This window comes from Rhinatrema bivittatum, chromosome 5 (genome assembly GCF_901001135.1).
Source record: "Rhinatrema bivittatum chromosome 5, aRhiBiv1.1, whole genome shotgun sequence".
Lineage (NCBI taxonomy): Eukaryota > Metazoa > Chordata > Amphibia > Gymnophiona > Rhinatrematidae > Rhinatrema > Rhinatrema bivittatum.
Genome location: NC_042619.1, coordinates 81,756,078 through 81,779,164, shown reverse-complemented (window position 1 = coordinate 81,779,164; position 23,087 = coordinate 81,756,078). Strand labels below are relative to the sequence as shown.

General features: G+C 44.1%; 1 protein-coding gene and 1 long non-coding RNA gene across 7 annotated transcripts in view; one reads left to right on the top strand and one right to left on the bottom strand.

The window, feature by feature from the left end:
• LOC115092045 overlaps positions 1-23,087 on the bottom strand; it is a 298,722-nt gene that overhangs the window by 271,255 nt on the left and 4,380 nt on the right. For 5 of the 6 annotated variants that reach the window (XR_003856887.1, XR_003856890.1, XR_003856891.1 and 2 more), the window contains exons 2-5: positions 9,895-9,991; positions 8,465-8,846; positions 7,651-7,790; positions 6,965-7,043 (exon numbers count right to left, since the gene is read on the bottom strand). This is a non-coding gene — a long non-coding RNA (uncharacterized LOC115092045). Of the gene's footprint in view, positions 1-6,964; positions 7,044-7,650; positions 7,791-8,464; positions 8,847-9,696; positions 9,772-9,894; positions 9,992-23,087 lie in introns of all 6 variants that reach the window. The other variant, XR_003856889.1, reaches the window with a different exon arrangement.
• Positions 885-22,657, top strand: LOC115092044 (gap junction beta-2 protein-like). Its single transcript, XM_029602512.1, has 2 exons — positions 885-1,147; positions 19,294-22,657. The coding sequence occupies exon 2, from the start codon at positions 19,318-19,320 to the stop codon at positions 20,104-20,106; it is 789 nt and encodes a 262-aa protein (XP_029458372.1). The 5' UTR covers positions 885-1,147; positions 19,294-19,317; the 3' UTR covers positions 20,107-22,657.

Below are 23,087 nucleotides of genomic sequence, written 5' to 3'. Positions count from 1 at the left end.
TTCACAGCTGCCTCGAGAGCTGATGGCATTCCTTTTTTTTTTTTTTTTTGTTTGAGTGTTTTGGATTTTTGTTTTTATATGTAATGTGTTAAACAAACCAAAACATCCTCCCAAAACTCCCTGGAATGGAAAAAAAAAAAAAAAAAAGATGAAGCTGTTGCTTCTGCCTCTCCCTAGCTAGTATTTCTGCAGGTTGGGGCGATGCTTCAGGTCCCAGGAGGTCTTCTTGTCAAGCCTCCAACCATTCCTTTTAAAGGACGTTTTGGAGTCCTCGGTCTCAGGTCTCAGGTCAGATCTGAGTGGCTGCGTCCCGAGGGGTTTCTGTGAACATTTGTACGGATCCTGGCTTGCCCTGCATACACTGCAGCTATAACAAAATCGAAGCCATGTTTGATCATGAAGTTGGGGAAAAAATATGGGCAGAGAAGTCCTTGTCAGTTTTAATCTTTTTTTTTTTTTTCCCCCAGTTTTAAAGAATCCCTTTCTCCTTCCTTAGGCAGCAGAGCGTCCATTTGTAGACCCTGTGGCTCTGATAACAGATTCAGATTCCAATAACTTTCATTGACCTGACAATTGTGCAGTTGCCCCCAAAGTTATAGATGAGGCAGATTGCATGAGAAGCGGCAGTTACAGCCCGAAACATCTTGCTGGGCAGACTGGATGAGCGATCTGGGGTTTATCTGTTGTTATATTTACTATAATTAATACATAAAATTATTGAAATAGGGAACCCATTTGCCAGATAAAATTACAGTGTTCAGAAAAGGAGAATTCCTGGTCAGAAAGGTTTTTCTTCTCTCTCTCCTCCCTTTCTCTGGCTGCCACTCCCCCCCCACCCCCGCCTTCTCTTGGCCTCTCCTCTTACCTGCAGGTGTTTAATAGGAGGCGCAGGAGCCTGCCAGAGTTGTAAGGAAGAGAGCAAAAGTCAGAGGCAGCCCGAGCAAGCCAGACAGCAACCTTTGAGCCGTCACCCAGCACCGGGGGATCCTCGGGGCAGCGCTGTCATCCCGGGACCGAGCAGGGCAGGAGGAGCCTCAGCGCCCCCTTTCCATGGACTGGCAGGTCGATACTCTCCAGCCCAGGTAGCCTGCTCAGGACAGAAAGGGGTTGATCCCCCTCCCCATCACAGGACCGCACTCCGGACAAGGTGAGACTGCAGGGCCTGCAGACCGTCCTGCCCTCTAGCTAAAGCGCAACTCTCGATGCCAGGACTAGAAATGAGATTTTCAGTAGCCAGGTCCTTCCTTTTTGCGCCTATGAGGCAGAACTCCTGATTACTCCTGTCTCTTAAAAAAAACCCAACATGCGTTTTCTTCCGTTTGTTAGAATCAAAAGAACATATATAAGTTTGTACATATACATATATATATGTGTGTGTGTGTGTGTGTGTGTGTGTGTACAAACTTTTCTGATGGATTCCCCAAGTGATAGCCCGGGTATAAAACCATCCCGTTCTGAAATTCAGAATGACAATGGAGTTAAACATAAGTACCAGCTTTGTGGGGGCTCAGTACTGAGCAAACTTTTTTTTTTTTACTAAGTCCAAAAGAGAAAATTTGGGCTGCATTTGACACACTCTCAATCATTCTGAAAAGTTGGCTCCCACGGCAATTGCTATTGTAATTAATTCGCGTGGATGTGCTACTTATTCTCTACTACTTTCGGGAGGAAAAAAAAAAACAAAGTTTAGGATTATTTCCTTGTCTTATCCTTTCCAAATACGCGTCAATAGGCCCAGAATAGAACAAGCCTTAGGAAAGCTTAGGTCCTTCTTAACAAGCGCAATCTCTGCAAAACCGGGACCTGCGTTCCTTAACGCTTCTTTTCAAATTGATGTGCTCTACGTTAGGCTGGGTTGGCATCAAAACAGGTCAAACAGGGAATATTGCTTGGATCCGGAACAAGGATAACTTCTGTTCCCTTGATGTGTAACAGATTTTGTAACTCTGTAATTTTTTTTAGGTCAAAGCTCAGCATTGGGAAACTGGAAATTGATTTAATCGTTTTAAAAAACTTTTCCTGTTTATTCTCTTAATCAATACTCGCTTCAACGGTACAAAGCAGTTAGAAGTAGTACAAAATTGGCCTAAAGAAAAACGAAATTGGAATGGTTCATCACAATCACAATGCGAGTCATAATCCGGAAAGACACGTGTTTCCAGCTGTTGCACGCGCAGCGCGCGTGCTTTCCGCCGGAGGTGGGGGGTTAAGACGTCCCGAGTTTGGGCTTTATCCTGTCCACGGGAACCCTCAGCACACACTCACACTCCGGAATGTCTGAGTACAGGCATCTAAAATAATAAATCTGCTATGACACAACTGAAAGCAATCTGCCAATTACAGGAAACTATGCCGATTCTCCTTAAAGTCTATAATGGGCAGGGAATAAGGAATGCGTAGTGCAGGCCCTTTACTTGCGTCACCCCATCGATCGGTTTATCTTGCTAGAAAAAGACGCCGATTCAAATTCAGCCCTGCTCCCTAGACTGATCTCCTTTACCTCTGCCAGGGCAGTGCTAGATTTAGCAGTCCTCTCCTGGCACACAGATGTTAAAAGACGGGGTTTTTTTGCCAGGCCCAGGAAAGGGGAAATGCCAGTCGAAGAGGACAGAACTGAAAGTGATAAACGTAGCCGAACAGTGATTTCTTTACAGTGCGCGGACTACGGATATTGCTGTTCCAATTGACAGCGACAAGGATTCAGAAACTGTCCGTTCCTGTCCCTTACAGCCGGTGTAATTTTTAACTACACAAACGAGGCTTGAAAGATGGGGAGGAGAACTGCCCACATAACTGGACGTGGCTGTCACTGTTTAACTCGTTGGGATGAGGGCAAGGTGATTAAAGATCAAAACTGTTCCATCCATCTTTTGGTGGAAACAAAACTTAAAACCCGAAAATATGCCATTTTACCATCAATTAGCATTTTTTTTTAACTGAAACATAAATTAAGAGATTGAATTTAAAACTCTAATAACAGTTTGCTGTCCTGTCCACAAACTGTTTTTCCTGTCTTAAGAAACCAGTTTATTTCGTTTTGTTTGTGTTGCTTTTTCTTCTCGTTTTTTTAGTAAAAAAAAAAAAAAAAAATCCGCTGAAAACTGTAAATGCTTAGTTTTGAACGAAATCTCGCAGGGAGGCCAGCTGAACTCCGTTATAAAAAGCAACAAGTAACTGCTAGCAATTTCCAGATTAAAAAAAAAACCTGCCACATACTGAAAGTTAAATGTAACAATATGTTTAAAGGGTGACATGGGTGACATAAACCTGTTTACAGCAAATCTGAGACTTTTTATTGTATTGGAGGTGTAAGTGGCCTGAACTGTTTCTCATCTACTAGTGAAAAATATCGTGCTGGTAAGATTAATGCTTAATCTTGCACCACTTCCCACCGGGGCAATGAGATCTCTGTTGCCACGAATATAAATGGAAGCACATTGATTTTTTTTTGCTGGAGCGCATGGGTGCCACAGTTTTACCCTCCCCTTTCTGCCTTTTTTATTTTTTGTTCTCTTGTTAGGCACTGTCTTGTGCATCTCTGCTGTTACCGTACCATCCAGTGTCATCGGTAGCAAACTGCTGTGTGTGACTCACCTTCACTGGACTGTGTGTTCGAGGCGTCCGGGCGTAGGCCCTGCGAGGAACACAGAGTCCTCTCTCTCTCTCTTACCAGCCGTGACTGGCAGCCAACCCTTCTACCCTCCCCAGAGATCAAAAAAGGTTGGGACAAAAGCACACCCAGCAATTAGAGTAGGAAGGATTGATGGTTTATGGCGGAACCTCCTTTACTCTTGGGAGGGCCTGTAATGTAAGAGCAGTGCCAACACACCGAGAGTTAGGGAAACGGAAATGCCAGGGAAGGAGCTCCCTTCTGCTAGGATTTTGTCCAGGCAGAAAAGGAAATTTGCATTTTCAGTCCACCTTTTTCCCAAGTAAGGCTCAAAGCACCTTACAAGTTTTGTTTTGTTTTTTTATTCAGGTGCAGTGATTCCCTGCCCGAAAGAGCTTACAATCTTAGGTGTGTACATGAGGTAACAGGAGATAAAATAACTTTACCTAAGCCTTCTCAGAAAAGGAATGAGCTCGGGCAAAAAAAAAGCAAAAAAAACCCCGGAAGACTTCACAATTTCATTCTAGCCCTTTCACTGTGACCAGACAGAAACATTGTAAACAAAGAATTCTAAACATTTTAAAGAAAACTGCCTGAGACATACACTTACAGGCCAAAGCACTGCTTAACCTGTAGTTGGATGCGAGTTTTGGATGCACGTCCACAACCCCTTATTCTATAAGGGAATTAGCGGGTCCAACCCCCAGCAAAACAAATAGCACTCATCACATACAAATGCATGTTGATGAGGCTATTAGCTCCCATTCTCACACACATACACATAACCCCATCCCAGACAGGCTCCCATTCACATCAACTCAAATGCCAGGCAGGCTCCCACCCTGCCCAGCCCAGGAAGCTCCCATGCATACATACACACACACACACACACACACACACACACACACATACATACACACACCCCATCCCTGGCAGGCTCCCATTCACTCACTCACTCGCACTCTCTCACGTGTATACACACACATGCACACACATGCAATCCAGGCAGGCCCCATTCACACACACATCCATCACAGATGAGCTCCCATTCACACACACACACACACACACACACCCATCCCAGGCAGGCTCCCATTCACACTCACACACACACATCCATCCCAGGCAAGCTCCTATTTACACACACACACACACACATACCCATCCCAGGCAGGCTCCCATTCACACATACACACACACACACACCCCATCCCAGGCAGCCTCCAGTTTTCTCTCTCAAAGACTCACACACCCATCCCAGGCAGCCTCCCATTCACACACACACCCATACCCATCCTAGGTAGTCTCCCATTCTCACACACACACACACACACACCCATCCCAGGCAGCCTCCCATTCACACACAAACACACACACACACCCATCCCAGGCAGCCTCCCATTCACACACACACACCCATATCCATCCCAGGCAGCCTCCCATTCACACACACACACACACACACACACCCATATCCATCCCAGGCAGCCTCCCATTCACACACACACACACACACACACACCCATATCCATCTCAGGCAGCCTCCCATTCACACGCACATACCATCCATACCCATCCCAGGCAGCCTCCAATTCACACACACACACACACATCCATCCCAGGCAGCCTCCAATTCACACACACACACACACACACCCATCCCAGTCAGCCTCCCTCACACACACACACACACACACACACATCCATTCCAGGCAGCCTCCCATTCAGACACACACACACACCCATCCCAGTCAGCCTCCCTCACACACACACACACCCATCCCAGTCAGCCTCACACACACATACATATACACACAAACTAGGCAGCTTCCCATTCTCACACATACACACAAACCAGGCAGCCTTCCATTCATACAGACCAGGCAGTCAGGGTCCACGGGTCATATCTCTTCCAGTGCTGCTGCCACCACCCTGTACTTTCTTCGTTGGGGAAAACAGATGTTCTGCATCTCCTTCTGCATGCTGGCTCCATGGTAACTGAACACTCACAATGCTAGCACTCCCTGTATTCTCATTTTGTCCATTGCAAGATGAGAATACAGGGAGTGCTAGCACCGCGAGTGTTGAATTACCACTGGGCCAGCACATAAGGGGGAGCTCCAGGACAGACTTTATCTTCTGCTCTCGCTGCCTGCTTTTTCCACCATTAGTGGGATGGAGCCTGCCAGTGGCCCCATGGGCTTTTAGCATTTCTTCCACCAGTGGGATGGGGTCCACTAGCGGCCACAATAAATTTCTGCTTCTTCTACTGCTGGTGGGATGGAGTCCACTGGCAGCTGCACAGGCCTCCTGCTTCTTCCACAGTCGGTGGGATCGGGACTACCAGTGGTAGAATGGGCCTTTTCTTGCTCCCGACACCGCCCCTCCCCCCCCCCCCCCCCGGGTGTGCCACCCTGTGCAATTGAACAGTTTGCACACCCGGTGGCGCCACACCTGAGATTTTTGAATTTCAGTCAGTCATTGCCAGATTTGCATGCTAAGTACAGAAGAGATGGACACCTTCCAACGATGCAGCAGGAGCTGAGGGAGATGTCTACCCCTATGCAGGCATCGCCTTCCAAGAGACAGTCCTCCGAGCCAGCTCTTTTTCACAAGCATTGTTCAATCTGAGTTGAAGCCTCTTGTTAGAGCTGTTCCCTTCTAGGCACAGAGGCGGGCTGCAGGTAATTTCTATTTTTACAATGGTCAGAATGCTGCCCGCTCTTAAGGGCAGTGCTCTTCAGGACAGAAGAGAAGGTGCCCTTTTCAGTGCAGCTGTCTTCTCACCTAGTGTGAAATCCAGGCCTGACTACATTCAGAGTTTCTAAACTCTCTCCTAACTTCCCTACCCCTGCCCCGATCTCCCCTTTGCATTGAGTTATAGTTCCAGCTTTTTGTGTTAATAAGGTTGATCTTTAATGTGCGATCGTGAGTATTTCATGCAATGCTACTTTTTAATGTAATTTTTATAAAAAATGGTTGAAATAATAAAGTTAAGCACATGTACTTCCAGACTAATGCAAAGTTCACTGCTTGGCTTCACCAAAAGATTAATTCTAGTTTGTCAGTTTCCTTGCAGGCAATTCAGAATGTGAGTTTGGGATAGGACTGAGGAAGAACAAGTGTAACTCTCGGATGCTAAGCTGCTATAAAAGTGGATGCAGTCTTAGTAAATAGTTTAATTACTGCTTCCCTCTAGTGTTCATAGAATTAAAATATTTTGAGAGTCATATAACAGCATGCTACCTTTATGGTTTGCATAACTTGTGTCCATTGATTCAATCTTAACTTGCAATAATACAATGGAGGAAAACAAAAAAGAAAGTGAAAACTATACGCATGTTTTCTACTTACCCTATTGAAAATTACATGCTTAGCAGGTCATTTTCCAAGGAGTTAATTCCACTAACAGTTCACAATGTTTCCAGACAGCCTGTTTGAGTGAGAGAGAGAGAGAGAGAGACTGAGACTTGCTATGGTGTCTCTTCCCTAGACAGCTATTTGTATCCCTATGAGAGGCTCACCTAGTAACTCGAGGTGGGGATTAGGTATGAGTGTAGAGGGTTGGGGGCCACTTTCACATTCACCGTGAGATGTACGAACAGAACAGTGGTCTCTTGTGAAGATTTGATGGCCTTCGGAGTGAGGAAACTCACTCCAAGATGAGATTTGGGCAATGTTCTCTCAACCTAGCTTGTTGTTGCCCAGGTAGAGTGTCCATCAAGCTAGTTTGAGAGAACATTGCCCAAATCTCATCTTGGAGTGAGTTTCCTCACTCCGAAGGCCATCAAATCTTCACAAGAGACCACTGTTCTGTTCGTACGTCTCACGGTGAATGTGAAAGTGGCCCCCCAACCCCCTACACTCATACCTATTGGAACATGAGGCCCTTAGTTAAAACAATTTAAATGTATTGTATGAAGTGGTGTTTAGGAAGGTGTTTTAAGTATACTGTGCAGTTATATCTTCCAGTTTATTCTGTAATAGTACACATTTGCAAAGACTAAGCATGGCAACAAAGAAAAGCAGCAGAACTCTACCAGTTTTGAAACCACCTTGCTTCTACTCTGAGAAGGTCCTCCGACCTTGGTATGAGGGCCTTAGTCTTCTTTGTCATTAAGACTCTGGCATTGATGTATTCAGGCCTGCCTGCTTGTGTTCCTATAGGGTAGAGGTACTACTGCCAAAAAATATTTAAAAAATAAAATTTTCAATGTTGAACAAATAAAACCATTAATATATACACAGAGAACTGGTATAATTGTGGAATAGTAGCAAACACATTCAAACCAGAATAACAGAACTGGCACATCTTGAATGTTTTAAATATAACAAGTGCACAACTTAATGATATATATTACATATCAAAGGAACACTCATGTGTTACATAACAATTACTTTTACAATATTTTACCCAAAAGTTTTACAAACATTCATTTATTCATAACACTAATATAAAAAAAATTCTAAATACAAAAATAGCTTAATTACTTAGAGTGCTTTGTGGAATCCATACATGCTTATGTTACATTATAAGATCCACTCTAATATCTCTGCTTCAGTGTCTCATTATATTGTATTCTGTAAGCTCAAAATGTCCAGATAACCTAAAAAATGTTTACTATAGATGTGAATGTCCCAACATTGCTTTCAAAGGGGTCCTTTTCCTAAGAAAAGTCCAGCTAAGTCCTTGACAAAGGCCATTGTTTCACTGGTAATTGGCTTCATCAGGAAGATGAGATAGTAAAAGGTGGACACAGTTGGTGCTTACTGAAAATCAACATAAATGAAAAATATGTCTATGTATATTGCATGTTGGACACAGCCATATACAAATTCAAAAACTTTACTTACAAAGATTCACATAGGATTGCATATCAAGAATGCCTTTTCTTCAAAGTTATTTCATTGGTGATGCCATTTCAAAAGAGGAGTATCAAAGTTGGGTGCAACTTATAAATACTAGAAAGAAATATAATAAAAAGTGATACAAAGATTCACATAGGATTGCATATCAAGAATGCCTTTTCTTCAAAGTTATTTCATTGGTGATGCCATTTCAAAAGAGGAGTATCAAAGTTGGGTGCAACTTATAAATACTAGAAAGAAATATAATAAAAAGTGATACAAAGATTCACATAGGATTGCATATCAAGAATGCCTTTTCTTCAAAGTTATTTCATTGGTGATGCCATTTCAAAAGAGGAGTATCAAAGTTGGGTGCAACTTATAAATACTAGAAATGAATATAATAAAAAGTGATGTATCTCTGTACTTATTACATACATAACATGAGGAAGCAAGACGGCCCTTCGCTTCTCCCCCTCCTCCGATCCCCTATACATACCACTCTGACAACTTTGTGGCATTAAAATTTAGGCCGCAGTTTATTAACAGTAAAACATATAACCCGAGCCACTATGAATTAATACAATAATTAAAAACCTTACCCCTTCCTCCCCCCACACCCCGGCTCCTCTTCACTTACCACCGTGCCAAAATGGTAAGACCTCTCGATTCGCCCTCCTGCCCCCCCCCCCCCCCCCGCAGCTCACTCCGCCTCGGCTCCAGCGAGGGTAAGCGTTCGGCCTGAGCATCGGCCCCATCTTGCTCTTTAGGCCTTCCCGTGTAGCAGCCCCAAAACTACACAGGCATTACTCCCCCCCCCCCCCCCCCCCCCCCACCACCACCACCAGTCCCTCACATTCACCAAACAATACAAATCAACTGATGGCTCGGGTTTTCCACCAAACTGCGACAAACAAACATAAACAATACCATTGAACAAGCTCCAGTTAGTCGGGTGGGAGGGAGGGAAGCAAAATTCTGCTGTTCACTTCGTAGTTGCTGCCCAACTGCCAGCATTCCTCACTGTACCACTGTTTTGAAACTGCCGCAGCCAATGGCAATGCAGCAATTCAAAAATTGTTGCCATTGCCTTGGTTGCTTACCCCCCTCCCCCACTATCCATCCCTTCTCTATCTAATGCTCCCTGCCCCTTACTCCCATGTTAAACTACAGCAGCGCAAGACAAGCTTGCGCTGCTTCCTAAAATGTAATCACCTGAAGAATGGAGATTTACTTACAGAGCTTCACAAGAAAGTGCATGTTACGAATGTCGTTTCTTTAGAACTACTGCATTGATGATACTGTTTACAATTCTGAAAGTAGACATTGATGGAATCAATTTTTCACCTCAAATGGGATCAAACTCGAAATTTTATTAGCTAAGAAAAGAAAAGATATGGGTATTTAAACAGCGGCGCCACTCGCACCAACATTACCTCAGCCTTCCTTCTTTATGATGAATTTTTCAGAAACTGACAGCACGGCTGCTTATCATGGGACCTCTAGGGCTTTTAAACTTTCTTATGAAATCAGCTGAAACGAGATGAAACAGCGCGCAAAAGTCAAACAGGCCGATACAATGCAGCGTGCTCAGCTGTTTAACCCGCGGCTGAACGCATGTTTTGGAAGCGCATCCACAACCCCTTATACTATAATGGGATTAGCGGGTCCAAAACACGCGTCCAACCCCCCTCCCCCAGATCCCAAAAAAGAGTGTGCACCCAGTCTGCACATTTTTACGCTCTGAAATTAACGCCTGCCCACAGCAGATGTTAATTTCTGAGCAGCCCAAAAAAGTGTACAGAAAAGCACATCCTCCAACTTAATATTGTGGCGATATTAAGTTGGTGGAATCAAAAGGTTAAAAAAAAAAAAAAAGTGTGCCGGCGGTCAGGTTAGGAAAAGGGACGCTCAATTAACGAGTGTCCATTTTCCTAACCTACGGCTGTGCACGGGTTAGGAAAGCGGATGTTTGTAAAATGAGCTTCCGTTTTCCTAAGCGGCTGAAAGCCACTTCTCCTGGGTGCCCACTGCCAAGGGGTTGCTAAAGGTGCACAATTTCCCCCAGCACCTCCTTTTTACTGCGGCACCCGATTTAAATATTAAATGGGGCACCCGGGAGAGGTGGATTAAGGGAGCAGGCGCTCAGTCATGAGTGCCCGTTTAACGCGCCGATATTGTATCAGCCTGAAAGTGAGGCTAAATGATCTTGATGTAATCTTGAATAAATCATATGTTAGCAGGGAACTTCATAGGAAAGCCTCCCATTTGATCATAGAGTTTAATCCATCGAGGGACATTGTGTGCTAAGAATAAATGAAAAATTGTGTGTGTGTGTGCGTGTATATATATATTATATATATATATTGATAGAGATATCAATATAGCGATATATGAGATATCTATATATAATGATACTAGCGGTACCCGGCCACGCGTTGCAGTGGCAGAGTCAGGTTCTTTACCCTCCCTTCCCCTTGCTCATTTACCTCAACCACTCATCATCCTCCCCCTTGGTCACTCACCCCCCCTTCCCTCCCCTGTCCCCACTCCAACTCTCTCCCCTCACATTCACCTCTCCCCTCATTCTCCCTCCCCTGACACTCACCTTTCCCCTCACTCTCCCTCCCCTCACTGTCACCTCCCCCCGCCTACTGCCTGCCCTTCAGATCAGAAAACCTTTGTCTTTCTATTTCTGCGGGAACCCCCCCCAATCCCAACCCTTTAAATCAAATAATAACCCCCCACCCTCCTGCCCCCTCCCAAGACCTGGGAAATTAAAATTGTTGGTGCTACATGTGGTCTGTCCCTGGGCGTCTGTGCGCGTTATGTAACCAAATAGGGGAGTGCCTAACCAAATTTGCACTTCCAAATTTGTTTTGTGGTCTGGGGAGGGCTATTTTGGTGCGTTCCCGAGATCGTGCAAGCTTATTGTATGTATTTGTGTGTGAACCTCCCCGTTCCCCCAAAAAACAACCCTATGAGAAAAGTTCTTTTAAACTAACCACCCCGCACTCTCCTGCCCCTCCCCCCCCAGCCCTGCGAAAAACAGTAGCCCACCCCCTGCCCCCCAGAGTTGTTGAATTAATGAAACCTCCCCCCCCTTGTGACCCCTCCCCAAGATGTTCGCAATAAATTCATTACCACCCCCCACCCTCCAGACCCCCTGAGACCTGATAAAAATGTCTGTCGGTGGAGCGGGCGTTCAGGAGCAGTCCGGGAGCGATGTATTGGCGTTGGTCTGTCGGCTGTGAGCACTGAAACGGGTTCAGATGGCCCTTTGCCCTTACTATGTCAGTGGGGTGGAGCAATGGCAGCGGTAGGTCCTCTGAAAATGGCGCCGAGGGGCCCTCGCCCTTACTATGTCACATGGGCTACTGCCGTCATTGGTATCCCCGAGTGGCAAAGTAAGGGAAAGGGCCGTCGGCGCCATGTTGATTGCTGGCAGCCGACGGCCGTAGTGCAGGAGATGTGTCGCGGACCAGTCCTGGCCCCCCGCTGGAGCCTCCTGGACTTCTGTCAGGTTTTGTGTGTGTTGTGAGGGCCTGGGAAGTAAATTAATTTGGCATGTGTGAGGAGGGTGGTTTTGTGTGTGTTGGGAGGCTGTGGGAAGTAAATTAATTTGGCATGTGTGTGGGGGGTGTGAGGAGGGTGGTGGGTGTATTTTATCTGTAAAGGAAATAGTTATCTTCCGGCGAAAAAAGTGTGCGAATGTGTTAAAATGGAAGTGAAACGTGGACCTGGACTGGTGAAATGATTAGTGTAGCGTGTGTTAGTGTAAGGTGTAACAGATGGCGCTTACGTCCAGCAGATGTCGCTGTTTTCTCGAAAAAATGTTTAAACCTATTTTACCTGTCACAGGTGTGACATATCTGTAATGTAAGTACAGAAGAACCTTCCTGTATGCGAAATGAAGGTTGTGTCCAAATTTGAAAGCAATCGGTTCAGTGGTTTCTGAGATTAGCGATTTTGTCCAAACTATTTAACAGTTTTATTTATATAGATTATTTGTTTAGAAGTGGAAACTAAATTATGTAAAATGTTATTGGCAGTAGTACCTTTAACCTATAGGAACCCTGGCAGGTTAGGTGAAATGGGTGTGCCTGACATATGTTTACAGATGTGTTGCAGCAGTAAAAATGTGCAAACTGAATCAAGAGAAATTTGAATTAATCTCAATAGGAAGCAGATGAACAGGATAGGTCAATTTGATTATTCTGGTTAGTATATGTTTGCTGCTGCACTGCAGTTATGTCAGTGCTGTATAGGTGGAGTAGTGCTATAGAAGTGATAAGTAGAGGTAGCAGTCATTTTAGTATATCACATCCTGCCGTAAAATTTCAAATATTCATTAAAAAGTTTACATCAGATAAAAGATTAAGCAAAATGTGAGATATAACTAAATAGATATGTAACATATTTGGGCCTGCTGCGGCCTCAGAAATAGTCCAGAAATATAATGAGACTTGACAAGCCCAGTCCTACTAGCTCCCGGGGGCCTCCTCGAGTTTTCTAGGCCTTGGTTTTTATGGTAGAGTGAAAGGAATCTCCCTTCACCCAGAATCCGTTGTGGTGTTCTGCCTTAAGGAGGATGGGGTTAGAAATCTGAACTGGACTCCTTAAGGTAGAATGAGGGAGTTGTTGGTACACTCCGTCAATATCTTCCCCCTCAGCTTGGCCTTGTCAGGTCAAGCATCCAGACGTGCCCAGGGCACTCCCCAGCTCTGTCTTAAGTGGTTCCCCCATCCGTCTGTATTGTCCCCAACACTGAGTTGTCTCCATAAGCTTGCAAAATGTGGATAATCTCGACTCCAGACTACAGGGTATGGAAACTCAGGGAGGACAGCCGCTTCTAACATGGTTTGTTCTATGGCGGTCGTCAAGAGGACATGGGAAGTTGAACACATCTGTTCGTCCCCATGTATATATGTCAGTGTCTCCATTTTCTTATAGTTAATGTATCCTTGACATAATAAGTCCTGGCGAATAAACGTTTAACTATAGCCAGAATCTAACAAAGCCTGGGTAGAGGCTCCTTCCAGTTCCACCTGGATTATAAAGTCCTTAAATCGTGCACGTGGAACACCCACAAAATTGGAATTTTGACAACATGTGTTCCCAAGTGTGTTCCCACGTGTCCTTAACATTTTGGGGCTCTGTCCTCATTCTTTGGTCCTTCTCCCGTTGTTCCACTAACTTGTGTTAGCACTCCAGGTCATCAAGCCAAGGAAATTCTTCCTTTTCATGACCTTCTGTTTTACAGAAAGAGCACTCCCGTGGGGCCGGTCAGGTTTCTGCCTTACCAGGTTCACTTAAATACTCTTAGGTTACTGGCTGCCTATATGGACAGTGGTCTTCTTCATGTTCATTTCTCTGCACAAAGAGAGGGCCTACAAGGCCCCATTTCTGGGTTATTCCCATCTCATAAGAACATAAGAAATTGCCATGCTGGGTCAGACCAAGGGTCCATCAAGCCCTGCATCCTGTTTCCAACAGAGGCCAAACCAGGCCACAAGGACCTGGCAATAACCCAAACACTAAGAAGATCCCATGCTACTGATGCAATTAATAGCAGTGGCTATTCCCTAAGTAAACTTGATTAATAGCAGTTAATGGACATCTCCTCCAAGAACTTCTCCAAACCTTTTTTGAACCCGGCTACACTAACTGCACTAACCACGTCCTTTGGCAACAAATTCCAGAGCTTTATTGTGCGTTGAGTGAAAAAGAATTTTTTCCGATTAGTCTTAAATGTGCTACTTGCTAACTTCATGGAATGCCTCCTAGTCCTTCTATTATTCGAAAGAGTAAATAACCGATTCACATCTACTCATTCAAGACCTCTCATGATCTTAAAGACCTCTATCATATCCCCCCTCAGCCATCTCTTCTCCAAGCTGAACAGCCCTAACCTCTTCAGCTTTTCCTCATAGGGGAGCTGTTCCATCCCCCTTTATCATTTTGGTTGCCCTTCTCTGTACCTTCTCCTTCACAACTATATCTTTTTTGAGATGCGGCGACCAAAATTGTACACAATATTCAAGGTGCGGTCTCACCATGGAGCGATACAGAGGCATTATGACATTTTCCGTTTTATTAGCCATTCCCTTCCTAATAATTCCTAACATTCTGTTTGCTTTTTTGACTGCTGCAGCACACTGAGCCGATGATTTTAAAGTATTATCCACTATGATGCCTAGATCTTTTTCCTAGGTGGTAGCTCCTAATATGGAACCTAACATCGTGTAACTACAGCAAGGGTTATTTTTCCCTATATGCAACACCTTGCACTTGTCCACATTAAATTTCATCTGCCATTTGGATGCCCAATCTTCCAGTCTTGCAAGGTCCTCCTGTAATGTATCACAATCTGCTTGTGATTTAATTACTCTGAATAATTTTGTATCATCCACAAATTTGATAACCTCACTCGTCGTATTCCTTTCCAGATCAATTATATATATATTGAAAAGCACCGGTCCAAGTACAGATCCCTGAGGCACTCCACTGCTTACCCTTTTCTCTCTGGATTCCCTTTTATTTTCGGGTTGTGGATCATCACTGCTTCAGAGAGTTGTTTTTTAGTACAAGTACTTCTTCCTTCGGTGTTGGCTGGATCACCAAAGTAACATTCATAGACACTGTTTGGCTATTCTGACAGGTCTTTGCCAAGTGTCCTTTCTGTTGACAGTTAAAACATGTGGATGAGATTGGCATCTGTAAGGTGAGTACAGAGGCCTGCCCCTTCCTCAGAGGTTTGAGTCTGAGGTCCTCTATCCTCTATCACATGCCAGTGAATGATTACAGTTTGCATCTCTAAGCCCTTTATGCCAGCGGGCATTGACTGTGCCTGGTGGAAGGCTTCTGCCACTTCCAGGCCTCTCTCCAAGGTGAGTCCAGTATGCTGGCAGACCCAATTCTGCATGGGTTGCTCTAGAACATCTAGAAACTGTTCCAGGAGTATCTGATGGGCTACTTCCAGTCCCAACCTTGCCTCCAGCTGGAGTCACTTTCAACCAGCATTTTTCAATCACTGAAAGAGGTTTCAGGGGCTCTCCCTGTGCTGTAGGACTATTCACCAGAACTGCTGCCGGTATTGATCTGGGGAGTACCCAGCTCTCTGTAGTATAGCGGCCTTGATGTCCTTATAGGAAGTCCTCCTATCTGGATTGGCAGCCTGGAAAGCTTTGCACTCGGGCCGATTTGCCAATATTCAAAATGGCGCCGGCGCTACCTTTGCCCTGAGGGCAAAGGTAGCGCCGGCGCCATTTTGAATATTGGCAAATCGGCCCGAGTACAGAAGGTTGCTCCCGGACCCCCGCTGGACTTTTGGCAAGTCTTGTGGGGGTCAGGAGGCCCCCCCAAGCTGGCCAAAAGTCCCTGGGGGTCCAGCGGGGGTCTGGGAGCGATCTCCTGCACTCGTGACGTCGGGTCACAGGAACCAAAATGGCGCCGGCGCTACCTTTGCCCTGTCATATGATAAGGGCAAAGGGCCACCGGCGCCATTTCTCTTAACGCAGCCGTGGCCCGAGAGAGTGGGAGATCGACCCGGGACCCGGGACCCCCCCCCCCCACTGGACCCCAGGTAATTTAAAACATTTTGGGGGGGGGGTTCGAGAGGGTGGAAGATTTATTTTAAAGGGTCGGGGTGGGTTTTAGGGTTGTTTTGGTGTGCCGGTTTTCCCGCCCTCCCCCCTCCCCTGATAAAATTATTTTTTAACCTAAAAAACTAAGACGATCAGATTCCCCCCCCCCCTCAGCCAAAATCGATCGTTAAGACGATCGATCGATCACACGATTCACATCCCTAATGCTTTATTGCATTAATTGGTCTTGCAGCCACTGCTGTTTATCTATTTGTGCTGCAGAACATTCTGCAGCTTTTGCTGACCTGTGGCCAGGACCTGGATTACTTGCTCCATTTTATATCCCTTTGGGGCCAGCTCCCAAATGGATAACTCACACGAGGCAGAGAAAACGAGCACTTACTGCCCTGTCCTGCCCCAACTTACTACTTGACCCCTGACACACCAGGCAGGGATAGCCCCCTGGCCTGCTGGAATAGAATTTTAAGTCTGAGGGCCCTAGGAATGTTGCGCAGGAAGTGGACCCTTGGCCTGGAGCAGGATTGGCGCTGCCCTGTGGGTGGCCCCAGGGGGCTCCTGCTGCCAGGAGGCGGAGCACACAAGAAGACAGAGGCAAGCTGGAACTTCGCCAATAACAATCCGGTCTTCCCGCGGGTTGAGCCCTTGAGTATCCGGACTGCCTGGACTTAGGTGGCCTCTGGGACTTTCTTGAAGTGGTGACGCGGGAGGATGAGAAAGGAGAGTATCCGAATGGAGCACCAAGGTCAGATCCAGAATATCGATCCAAAGGGTGGTTAGCCGGACCAAGGTCAGGTTCCGAGGAATCAGACAGAGCGTGGTCGAGTACAGAAACCAAGGTTAAGTTTCAAGGAGTCAAGCCATACATGGTCAGGTCTGAAGCAAGGGTCGAGTTCCAGAGAGGCAAGCCGTACGTGGTCAGGTCCAAAGCAAGGGTCAGTTCCAGGAGGTCAAGCCTTACATGGTCAGGTCCAAAGCAAGGGTCAGTTCCAGGAGGTCAAGCCACATGTAGACACGGATCAGGAACACAGGACACTGGAGCGTTACAGGGCTGGAACAGACACAGGGACACTGGAACAGAACTCAGGAACAAGGACAGGCTCAGGAACACAGGAATAGACGCGGAAGGCAACTTGCACACTCAGGGGTGTCGACCTGTTGCCGAGGAAGCTAAAACTGAGCCCGACCTTTATACCGGCCTCAGGTGACGTCATCGGGAGGTACCCTGGCCAAGGTTCCCACCCTGGGCCCTTTAAAGGACGGAGTGTCGGCTGTGCACATACCTAGGGCGGGGCCGAGGATGCTGAGGACGTGGAGCCCCTGTGTGAGCTCCACTGGGAGGCCTGAATAGCAGAGAAAGCCGGAGGCACTCGGGAATAGGCGTTGGGGATGCCGGGAACTGGCAGCTGTGGCAAGGGAAGACAGACCGGAACCTGCAGAGGGGAGCCGAGGTGAGCAGGCCTGGTCGTGGCACCAGCGCGGCCAGGACGCGCAACAAGGAAAGAAAACTTTGCAAGGAGTTTGTTTTTTTTTTATTCTGGGAGGTTCTGGGTTTTTTACTTGTGCTTCCTGTTTAAGCAAAAAAAAAACCAAAAAAACCCCGACCTGACACCACGTGTAGCGTATTTGGGCTTGCTGCAGCCTCAGGAATACGAGACTTGACTAGCCCATTTCTGATGCAAGTATTTACAGTGGTTCACACTTACAGAAACAAAATAGTGGCTCACCTTGCGTCAGGTACAATTGTCAGATATAGATACTCCGTACAAATATACCAGGACATCCTACCAGCTCCCTGAGGCCGCCTCAAGCTTTCTAAGCCTGGGTTCTTATGGTAGAGTGAAGAGAACCTCCCTTCACCCAGAATCCCTTACAGCATTCTTCCTTAAGGAGGACTGGGTTAGAAACCTTAACAATGAGGGAGTTATAGGTACACCCCGTCACAGTGTAGTAACACAACGCTGTGGTAACAAGATTTATTTTTAGAGCTTTTCAGATTCCCATTTTATCAAGTGTGAGTGTGTCCCATTAAATAAACAGAGCAAATGGACTCTTTTTAAATTACCAGGAATTAATGATGAAAGGATAAATACACAACCCTCTTCCCCCCCCCCCCCCTCCCCACTTCTATTGAAGGTGATGCAACAGATTGCAGCCAGTGGCATAAACAAATTAAAGGAAGATGCATATGTTATATTTGCTCTTTTCAGCATACTTTTCCTCTCATCAGTTTTAATACACGATAAGAAAGCAAGGCCAATCTGCTTAATTGCTTTGTAGCTGGTGAGGCTGCTAGGTTATGTTTCAGCAATTATTGCCAATTTACAGGGCATGTAGTGGTGGTTAATGCCCTGCTTGAAGTAGCTTTTAACCCAGAAATGAGATAAACTAATAGGCATAATAGCAAATGCCTGGTCGAGATGGGATTATTGCTGTAATAGGCTACAATCTCTTTGTTTTATGGGTTTTAAGATTTTTTTTATTTCAAACATTGCATCAATAAGATAGGGCATCTTTATGAAATTAAACAGCCTGTGTTACACTACCAGTTAAGATTGCTCAGAATCTTACCGAGCATTCCAGTGGTAATTTTTCTGCCAGGTCACCGACCTGGAAGCTTTTGTTGATGCGTTGGAGCCTTTTTGAATTTGCTTTCTAGTGGAAAGTGGAGACTGCTGCTGACCCTGACCCACTGGAGCATTCAATTTAACTTCTGGTATAGTGTTAATACCTAGCAGTGGAAGCTTCAGTAGTCTTGTAAAGGGATAATGCAGTAGATAAATTGTAAGGCCACAGTTGGAGGTGTTTATCTCTGCTCATTTCTGTTTGGCTCTTAAAACATTTCCCTCATATAGCACTAGATATATTAATAGCATGCTTGAAGATCACACAACAGAGGAAAGAAGCTCTATTTTGCTGCTTGAAAATCAAGTTTTGGACTTAGATTTTCTAAACACTAGAGAGTGGCAAAACAGCAGGACATATTTATCTGGATAGAAGCTAAGACTTGGAATCTGTCCAATCAGATCTCATTTACTTGAATAAAAACAGTTCAGATATAAAAAAAGGCGCATAACATAAGTCCTTTTGTAGTCAGATAATCAAATTGTTTATGCAGATCCGTGGCTGGTGATCATGGCAATGTAATCTCTAATCTCTAATAGCACTTATTACACTCATTTCCTAAATAGTGATTACTTATAACCTGAGATATTTGTTTTGCCTTCGTAGGTACAGAAACAAGCAGCTAGGACGATGGATTGGGGAACTCTGTACGAAGTTGTAGGAGGTGTTAACAGACACTCCACTAGCATTGGCAAGATATGGCTCTCAGTCCTATTTATTTTCCGAATTCTAATACTTGTGGTGGCTGCAGAGAGTGTCTGGGGAGATGAGCAGTCTGATTTCACCTGTAATACTTTACAACCTGGATGTAAGAACGTTTGTTACGATCACTACTTCCCAATTTCCCACATTAGGCTCTGGAGCCTACAACTCATCTTTGTGGCTACTCCTGCTCTTTTAGTGGCCATGCATGTGGCCTACAAAAGGCATGAAGAGAAGAAGAAGCTTTTAAAGAACAAAAAAGGATGTCCTGATGAGAGAGATCTAGAAGAACTAAAAGCCCGAAAAATACCCATCAGGGGGAGCTTGTGGTGGACATACACAACTAGCATATTCTTCAGGCTCCTTTTTGAAGCAGCCTTCATGTACACGTTTGCTTTCTTGTACACTGGTTTCCAAATGCCTCGTCTAGTGAAATGTGATGACTGGCCATGCCCCAACATTGTGGACTGTTTTATCTCTCGACCTACCGAAAAAACAGTGTTTACTCTTTTCATGGTTGCTGTGTCTGGTATTTGTATGGTGCTAAATGTGGCTGAATTGTGCTTCCTGATTATACAAGCTTGCACTAGAAGATCTAGAAAATATGGAAAACAACACACCAACTTTGTCAAACAAAAAGAACAGGAACAAAATGAGATCAATGAACTCTACTCTGATAGCTGCCAGAACACCATCTCTGGCTCTAAATTAAAATAAAAATCATTATCCTAGTAACTGTACCAAACAGTGAAATTCCATCACTCACAGTAAGAAACTGCTTATTTACAAAGATTGCATAGTCAACTAGATGAATATAGGCCAAATGTACTAAGGTTTCCCCTCCTGCCTCAACATTTTGGGCCAATGGACTAAAGAGTTTTCTCCATATTGTGTCCATGGGAAAAATGCTTAGATCAAAGGCAATAAAATGATTAAAAAAAAAAAAAAACAAACAAACCAACTCTTATTACATCTGGTTTGGATGATTTCTGTCAGATTATTAACAAAAGAAAGCAGATTACAAAATCTGAACATCTTTACCTAAAATGATAATAAAATATAGAAACTAAAAGCATAGATGATAAATGCTTTTAATGCTCTATGAAACAATATGAATTACAGACCATATTTCTGATCTGGTTTCCTTGTTCAAGAATGGTTACTAAATAGATAATATCCATTATTTTTACAAGGAAACTTTTTGTGGTTTAAAGGTCTAGATATTCAAAATTACATAGCAGGCTAGTGTCAATTTTTTACTGGCCAAAAATGGGCAAAGGCCCCTGTAACACTGACTCCAGGAGAACAGCTAATTTATAATTGCAAAAGCTAAAGAAAATGACTTGTAAAATAAATATTTTATATTAGACTGCAACTTCTTCTTTTGATTGGATATAATATGAAAGAAACTAAAGGACAAGTGGCAGTCCCAGCGCTGTTCTGTTCTTACAAGTTCTGCCAATCGGTAATATAAGTCAGACATATCACTGAATACATATCACGCAGTGTTATTACGTGTTTCCTTGAATTGCATCCTAATGTTAGTTGTTATACCCCAAACCGATCAAAGGTCTGGCCTACCATTCCCAACCCAATCAATATATGAATTCATCGTCTTATATCCTAATGCCATAGCATGCCCCACTGTCAACCATTTTAGATCTAAGGCCACATATCCCTTAGGCTTCCATTTTAGAACTGCACCTCTTGATGTTTTCTCTGGCCTTTACTAGAGACATTTCACCATTCTCACAAACAGCAAACCTTGTAGTTTCATTATGATTTTGTTCCAGGTGCAAATCCATATTTTACCCTGGATTACAAAAAGTTGATTGCAACAGCACATCATAAAACTATGGACATGCAGTAAACAACATCCACTTCTTGTCACTCTCTTTAGCTTAACTGGCCTATATTGAGATCTAAGACCCTCGGAGACCACTCAAAGACGGGTAGCTTATACCCACTTGTGAACTCAAATAATATTTTTGCAATGTTTAATGCTATTTAAAATGTTACAGCATAAATGTGAATAGTAAATATTGCTATGACTACAGTATAACAGAAATATTCTTTAATGCAATTTATTTTATAGAGGAAATAAAATTGTATCAATGTCATATCTATAATGTAATTATTTACAGTTATTATATAGTGCCAACATCAGCAAATGTAGTATCACGGGGAAATATACAAGTAGATATTGTGCAGCTGATGTGAATTAGTGATATTAACCAGCTAGGGTTCTAGTTCTTGTTGCCTCAGACACTATTTTTCTTCATAGTATTGACTGAAATCTGAAGAAGATGCACAACTGGTTTTGTGGCTATGGTTTCAAAACAAAAGACTATCCTTGGACTGTGACAGCTTTGCTAGCATGGCATTGCAATGGGGCTGACTGCCCAACTGGCAAGATTCCATTAGAGAAATTTGCACTGCCTTTGGTTCCAATTATCAACAAATGCTGCTATGGGTGCCTGCCAGGAGCTGGAAGAAAAATATAAGGACCAGGCGATTACCAAATGGCACCTAAGCACTGCAACAACTTACCATAAACTCCAGCAAACCCTGAAGCCTTATTATTGTTTCCCACTGGGAAGCTCTATTTATTTCATGTAAACATGTGACTGAATCACAGCCTACAGTGGAATTTTTCTAAGTCTGTAGCAAGAGAAACTGAAATGGTGAATACTACACAATTTTGCTTTGGAAGCAAAGGTTGAAAACTTGAATATGGCTTTCATATGGAAACAAACTCATCCACCAATGAACTACATGAAATGCAGCCTATGACCAACAAGTCAAAATGTATGTCTTCCCCAGCAGAACCTTATATATTTTAATTACCTAAGAGCTAAACGCTTCTAGGAGACTGGATAAGTTTTCGGTTTCTGGAACTTGAACTGTAAGATGTACATGGCTGCTGTGATGTCTGAGAGCCAGTCTCTTGTAGCAAGGCAAGGAGCAAATGTTTAGACCGCTGGAAAGCAGATGAACAAAGCATCCAACTCAAGTCTCTGTTGAACTTGTAAAATCCCTTTTCACAGGCAAATTAAAGTGAAATGGAAGTGTGCCTTTCTCCTACCATCACATGAGGGATTTCACTAGTGCATTGTAACTGTTGTGATGAAGGCTGCCAGAACCACTGGAGGGAGCTTTACCTGCAGACAATGAGTTTGTGTTTCCGTTTGCTTTTATATTGCTGGGTTGTTTTTTTTATTACTGTTGTTAACATGAAATTAAACTTCTCTTCTTCTAATTATCTGAATTATGTTGTTATCAATTTCTTGTGTAATCAGCATGTAAATTCTATTAGAACATCTCGTGAATGGCTGGAAAAGAAACGTGCAAATCATTTTTCAGCTAACGCGGGAAAACAAGTAGAAACATAGAAACATGGAAATGACGGCAGAAGAAGACCAAACGGCCCATCCAGTCTGCCCAGCAAGCTTCACACATTTTTTCTCTCATACTTATCTGTTTCTCTTAGCTCTTGGTTCTATTTCCCTTCCACCCCCACCATTAATGTAGAGAGCAGTGATGGAGCTGCATCCAAGTGAAATATCTAGCTTGATTAGTTAGGGGTAGTAGGGGTAGTAACCGCCGCAATAAGCAAGCTAGTCCTAATATTGTTCCATTAGACTAGTTTTATTATTAATAATAAAAAAGCGAAAAATCGTATGTCTGAAAAATGAACA